The 6975-nt window shown below is 33.7% G+C and overlaps 1 protein-coding gene across 6 annotated transcripts in view; it reads right to left on the reverse strand.

The window, feature by feature from the left end:
- Positions 1 to 6975, reverse strand: part of PTPN2 (protein tyrosine phosphatase non-receptor type 2) — a 98238-nt gene that overhangs the window by 29309 nt on the left and 61954 nt on the right. For 5 of the 6 annotated variants that reach the window (XM_019668261.1, XM_019668263.1, XM_019668260.1 and 2 more), the window contains 2 exons: positions 5733 to 5831; positions 2481 to 2618 (listed from right to left, as the gene is read on the reverse strand). In XM_019668261.1, the coding sequence (XP_019523806.1) occupies positions 2481 to 2618; positions 5733 to 5831 (237 nt within the window). The remainder of the gene's footprint in view (positions 1 to 2480; positions 2619 to 5732; positions 5832 to 6975) is intronic. The other variant, XM_019668262.1, reaches the window with a different exon arrangement.

Here is a 6975-nt window from a genome sequence, read left to right on the forward strand (position 1 = left end):
GTAGCTGCAGTATTCACACATAACCTATAAGCAAACCAAAGTCAAAAATCACAGGCAGAAATAGCCAACTGGTCATGTTCTAGCTGCAAAAGAGGTAGGCAAAGAAAATCTCTGTCCCTTTCAGCTTTCACAGCATAAAGGTAGGCCCTGCCTCCCACAGATAATGGCAGACCAGCGAAAGTGGAAATTTGTGCCATCACTGGCCAGGCAATGAACCCAACTTAACTACAAAAGGATTTCCAGAAAAAGCAGAAATTTCAAAGTTCCTGAACCACTATAAAACTGTTAATCAACAAAACTATAGCATGTGTGACCTCAGTAGCAGACTTAAAAGGGGGAATGGTTCATATTACAATATTGCCATAGGAAAAAATATCAAATTGTATTTTATACTCCCAATTATCTTTACATTGTGTTTAATGGTAGCATAGGGCAGAAGAGCAAATAAAAGATGAAAAAAAGGCCATGCCCACATTATAATTTTAAATGAGTGAAGATTAAAATAAATGAGGCTTTACTGTACCTAAAGTAACGCAACATGCATTCACCTCATAGGGCCGTGTGGTAGAGTGGTGAGTAGAGGGCAGAGTGAGGATGCTGGGGCCAGGTCAGCCTGGAGCTTCAGCTTCACAAGCAAAACAAGGCAATTCAAGTGGTTCCAAACTGAAAGCATCTTTAGGGCAGTTGTATTCCATGGCATGTAGTGGATGCTTTATAAATATTATTTGAATTAATAAACTCTAAGCTTCTAAGTTATAAAGATACTATTGTAGAAATCTACTGGGAATCCAGAGAAACTGCAACCTAATGTTAGAGAACATTGTTCTCACTCAACATATATTATCTACTGCTTGATCCACATCCAAAACAAAAGAGCAATGAGCAAAACCCTAGCAAAGAGAATACGTTTTGTTTCAGCTAAAAAAATGGATGTATCCATTCACCGGTGAAATCATTCTTTGTTGTGTGTTCATGTGCTCCACCCCACCCCCCGCGGCCACATTTTCTGTTTGTTAATGGTTCTAAAAGGGGCCCAGGGTTTATCTCTCAGCTATTTCGCTTACCAGCAATACTACCAACTTTCTTCTTCTGCAAAATGGATATTTATACCAAGGGACTGATATATGTTTTTTTTATTATAAAACTGAGAGAAAAAAGATGAGAAAAATAACAAGCAACAGCTGAAGTTTTAATAAACACTTAGCATCTCTAGTTTTCTCTACCCTTTGAAATATTTTCTGAGTATGTTCTCTGTTCCAGTGTACTAGGTACAAGGCAAGAGCAGTCTTAGCCTTCAAAGAGCTTACAAAGGAGACGAGAAGTATTGTCCTACTAATTGAAAAACATGAAGTGCCACAAGAGTACGGAATAAAGCATCAGATCTTTGGGAGTAAAACGGATATTATAGCAAAGCCTTAATATGAGGAGGGCACTGACACAGCGATGGGGAGGAGAAAGGTAGGAAGGAAGTCAGGGCCATTCCAATCATAAGGCAAGTCACCTGAAAGTTTAAGGGACATCAGGAAAAGGACAAATAGATCTGTGAGGGTGAAGTGGAAATATGCAGTAGAAAACTACACCTGTAGAGTGTGAAGGGTCTTCAATTCAGGAGATACTCTCACTAAACTTTTTTTAAGAAGTCATATGATCAAATGTGTATGTTACAAAAATAATTCTAGTGGCATTGTTAAAGATAGACTGGTGGGAAAGGAAATAAGTTACAAAGCTACTATATTACTACAGATAAAAATTAAGAGAGATCTGAAAAAGGGTAGGGACAGCAAAAAAAAGGAAAGGATTTGGTAGATGATGAGTATAGCTTTAACCCAGATTAAAAAAAATTTTTTTTTTAAGATTTTTATTGGGAAATTGGGGGGTTGCGAACAGTGTTGGGGAATTGGAGGAAGGGGAACAAACAAGTTGCTGTCGTTTTTTGTTCTTCAGTCTAGTTGTGGAGGACNCCCTATTCTGCATCAGGTACTTTGCATACATATCTTCATTTGATCTCCACAATAGTCCTGAAAGGGAGGTATTATGATCTCCATTTTAAAGATGAGGAGAGGCTTAGGAAGGTTGAGGAACAGATCCCAAGGACACTTCTACTATGTAGCAGAACTGGGATTTGATTCCAGGTAGGCATGATTCTAAAGCTGTCTCTCCTTAACCTTCAATTTTAATGAATTATTTTCAATCTTAAATTTCAACCAAAACTTTAAAATTCTTAACTTCTAGTGTTTCTTGAGAGGCCTTAGAGAGCTACCTCATATAGGAACACAATCTAAAAACAAATGGTTATGGCTACATACTATTGCACATTATCAAAATGTATGTGCTGCCCTAAACTTCAAACCTAAAAACAAAGAATATCTGAAAGTAATATAATATTGTATGTCAACTGTAATTTTCTATAATACCTAATAACAGAATAATTCTTAAAATCATCATATAAAGTTCAATCTTTTGGGCATGAAAAGTCTTACATTTATATTTTCTAATTGCAGTAGATGTACTGTATAATATGACTTCACATCTTCTGACAAGAACTTCACATTGAATCCTGTTTCTTTAAACAGCATCTCTCGGTCGTCTTTTGTTGGCCAGTACTGTGCACATTTAACCTAAATTTAAGAATATATATATATATATTTTTTTAGTATATAGACATATGAAACCATAAAAAGTTGGAAAAGGAAAACCACAAACATGCTATTTTTTTCAACTACCCAAATCTTAGAACAGTTACACTATATTTGATGTTTATTTTAATTAGAGTGACATTTTATAAAAGCAGTTTTGTGAAATGTTCCTATAACTTATACACTAAAAAAGTCATATCTAGATATCATGTTCATAAAGTAAAAATGAATTTGTTATGTCTAAAGCATGGTAACCTATATTTTAATAGCATGCTGGCATTCACTTTATGTTTCCAAAAGTATCAAACTCTTGCACAAATCTTCTCTTCAAACAGAATTAAAAAGGCTTTATTTTACAAGTAGTTTCCATAAATACCTGTGAGTCTGCTATTAAATACTACATATATAGAAATAACCTGCATATTTACTTAATAAAATTAAGGCAGGGAAAAGAACCAGAAGATAAGTCTCCTTTACCTAGAGTTGTTACATTTTAGCAGAACTACTGACATGGAATACATTTGTGTGACAATAAAAGCATCTTCCCAAAAGCCAAATTATAAAGTCAGCAGACTGAGGCAAGGTAAAATAGTCATTTCATTAGGAAAAAATACCAGAAAGAGATGCTTGTAAAATATGGCCATTTCTCCTTTTCTAAATCACAAATAGCTACAAATAACAAACAATACATATGCCTCTACAACAAATGAATACTATGAGCTACTACTTCAAAAGGTGTTAAGACATTTTGAAAATAATATAAGAAGTGAAAGAGCATAAATGAGAATCAAAGCAACTCAGAAATAAGTTTACAGAAGACAGAAAAGAATTAGAAATAAGAGAACACATCGTTTCAGAAAAGTCTTATTAAACAATTAAACAGGGCCGGCCGAGTGACTCAGTTGGTTAAGAGCTCGCTCAAAGTTTGAGCTCTGAGCAACAGCAGTTCGCTGCCTGGCCCGACCTGAGCTGCCGCTGAGCTGCAAACAGGTAGCAGGATGGCTAAGCTAAAAAAAAAAAAAAAGTATAAAATTAAAAAAAACAAAAACAATTAAACAAAAGAACAGAGGCACGAATAAACAGAACAGTTAATGCCTTCAGAGAAAAAGAAGAGGAAAAGGAGGAAATTTATTAAAAAAAAAGAAATGAAGAGTGACAAATAGGATTAGAAAGACATTGTGACAAATATAAAAATAGGCAAAGAAAATCTAACATATGTATAATAGGAAAACCCAAAGAATACCAAACATGCAAGGGAACAAAATGAATATTAAAAGTATAATTCAATAAATTTTTCTTTAAAAAAGGAAAAAATATTTGAAATCACATATTGAAAGAGTATAATAAGCACCTGGCAAAACTGACCCCAAATGACCAACACTAAGACTTATTTGGGTAAAATCATAGAATTGGAAGAAAAAAAAAATCCTTTGAGTAGCCTAGGTAAAAATACGAAGTGACTTATAAAGAAAATAAAATAACATATTCATTTGACTTTGACTTGGAAATACCAGTATGAACTCTTGAGGTATCATCGTAACACAAACATATTTTTTCTTAGCTCTGTTCACTGGAAAACTAAAAATAATGACCAATCTAGTAGCCAGCTTCCTTAAAGAAATGGCTCATTTTATGAAGAGTTTAAGAGGAGCCCTCAATATGTAGTTATTCCAGATAGAAGAATGCTATTAAATAAAGACTCTCAGGTTTGTGTTAAAAGGACTCTGGGTCCAACCTGAAGAGACTCCTGCTAGCTAATGTAGGGACAATTTGACTACTAATAAGAATAAGTACAATGGAGTGAAAAAAAAAATCAAGTATGTTCAAATCAATGAGTTCATAATTGATCCCCTCCTATCTCTCCTCCACACCAAAGAAACCTAATTGATCACCTGTTGAGGACACTGGGAATAAACCCTATTTTGAAAACTGATTTTCCTATAAAAGTGGTCAACTAACTAGAATGGAAAATTTTTTTATAGACATATTCCAACAAAATCTCAAGTAGGAATGATAAAACTGGAATATTACTATTTTGTAACCCCTAATTAATTAAGGAACTAAGGACTAACCAACAATGGTTGCTACCATCATAAAAAGAAACATAATAAGACATCATACAGCTCCTGATAAACACAACACCACCTACAAAGTAATCATCCCCAAAATAATTAAACATGAATCTTCTTAAGCATCTAGATCCAGCCACTATAATTTCTGGTGGCAATCTTATCTTATTAATACAGTAATACTACTCCAAAGTGAGGGATGAAACTTATAAATCATCTAGTTGGCAATGCTGCTGGAACTGTTCAAACTGACAATGTCATCATCACTTAATTTTTAAATCATACTGGAAACCACTGTAAATGACTACTGGACATTCTGGTACATTAGTGCCACTTCAGGTTAAAAATAAATTGGAAAAATTTCATCACCACTAAAAACCAGCAACTATAAATTTAAAGAAAAGTAAAAATCAGGAATCTGAAGAAGTAGAACAGTCCAAGATCTTAAGGCTAAAAGAGACCTTAATGATAATACTTTCCAGTTTGCTTGTTTGACAGAAAAGGAATCTAAAACTACAGAAGTTAAAAGACTTAACCAAAGTTATACCACTACTTAGCATTGTGTTTAGATTATACTTCAAATTTCAAAAATTTTCCTATACTTACTATCTAATGACCAAAGAGCTAACAATAATTTATAAAGATTAAAAAATCGTGTCACTTTGATCTTTTACGAAATTTCCAAGATTATTTTTATAATCATAAATTGTAAGGATTCTAATAAAGCCTAGGTGCTCAAAAGGCCTGTGTATCACTACTAGTCAGTATTTATTCCATTATTTGTTCCATTATATTCATATATTTATATTTATAGGAGCATAGTGGTCTGCAACTATTACTTAAAATATTTAAGGTAGTAAAGGAAAAAGGATACATTAGTTCTTTGGGTCAGAAACACCCTGACACTAGCCTTTAGAAATTACATGTCAAACCTAACGAATGAATATCCCAAAAGAAATGTGAAAGCATTTATGAGCTTAATGATCACAAGCAATACACTAAGTTGGAAATATTAAGTCTTACTCACCGATTCTTTCTCCACAACTCGGTTTAGCATGACAACTGCTTTGGTCTTTTGCTGCCAAACCATGAGCCAGAAATGACAAGCTGTATTAGGAAGTGGACCCTGTAAGAACAGCAAAGAAAAAGGACAATAGATNAGAATATTTACTCTATCCACATTCCAGGAAGACTGTGGGTCAAATGATATATATGTGAAAGTGCTTTGCAAAGTGACAAACAAAATACAGAAGTCATTCTATTTTATTATTATTTGAGGTATAATCAATTCTCAATTAGGTTTCAGAAACAGGGGAAAACATCTATGCCCTTCTCCATCTAAATCAATTTTAATGCCCTAAGTAGATGAGGTACCTGGGATAAATACCAAGAGAAGATGATTCAGAGAACCATGAGAAGTTTATGGAAATGCAGTTCTGTTTCTGGGAATAAGCACTGTACAATCCAGTATCAAATAGCTGTTGATGTAGCTCAGTGCAGCTTAAGACACACGTAAATAAACAGTTGGTACAGATTAAATACAGTAAGGGAAATTTATAAGTAACTGTAAGCCTTTTAATTCCCAACCGAAGGCCTTCTTAGATGACCTAAAGAGAGCACATAATAACCTTAATTATGGATGTCATGGGAAGCTAGACCTTAAGCACATAGTATGCACCAATGCTTATAGTATGCAATAAAAACAGAGAAGTGTTCCAAGAAATCAACCATAAAAGATAATTCTACATATCTATAAAGTACTTTTATGTATATCCCTTCTGTTCTCTATAAAGTTTTTTTTGGTTAATAATCATATATTAATCACTTAATCTACTTAATGGTTAACTAAAACAATTATCTTGCTTTATAGACTAGATGCATTCCATTCCTAAAGTCATTTTTGGGCAAACAAATATTTTCCTATTTTCTAGTTTTCCTACTTTCTAGGAGCATTTCAGAATCACTCTCATTTCATATTTTCTAGCTATTCTAATTACAGCATAAAAAAGGCAAAAGAGGTAAAGGACGAGAAATGTCTTGACCCCCAGCTTGACAACAGCAGGTTCACAATTCACGTACATGTATCTCAACAAGTACCAAGGTACAATTATTACATTTCTGGAGAAAATCCAAGTATATATTCTTGAGACAATATGCACCATTTCCCCCAATTCAATACGGACAAATTTCTGTGTAGTTAATAACTTGAATTAACAACATTCCAGTAAGTTATTTTCTTAAACAGCTTACTACTCTGAACAGTGTGGTTA

The sequence above is a fragment of the Hipposideros armiger genome, unplaced genomic scaffold, assembly GCF_001890085.2.
Source record: "Hipposideros armiger isolate ML-2016 unplaced genomic scaffold, ASM189008v1 scaffold_522, whole genome shotgun sequence".
Lineage (NCBI taxonomy): Eukaryota > Metazoa > Chordata > Mammalia > Chiroptera > Hipposideridae > Hipposideros > Hipposideros armiger.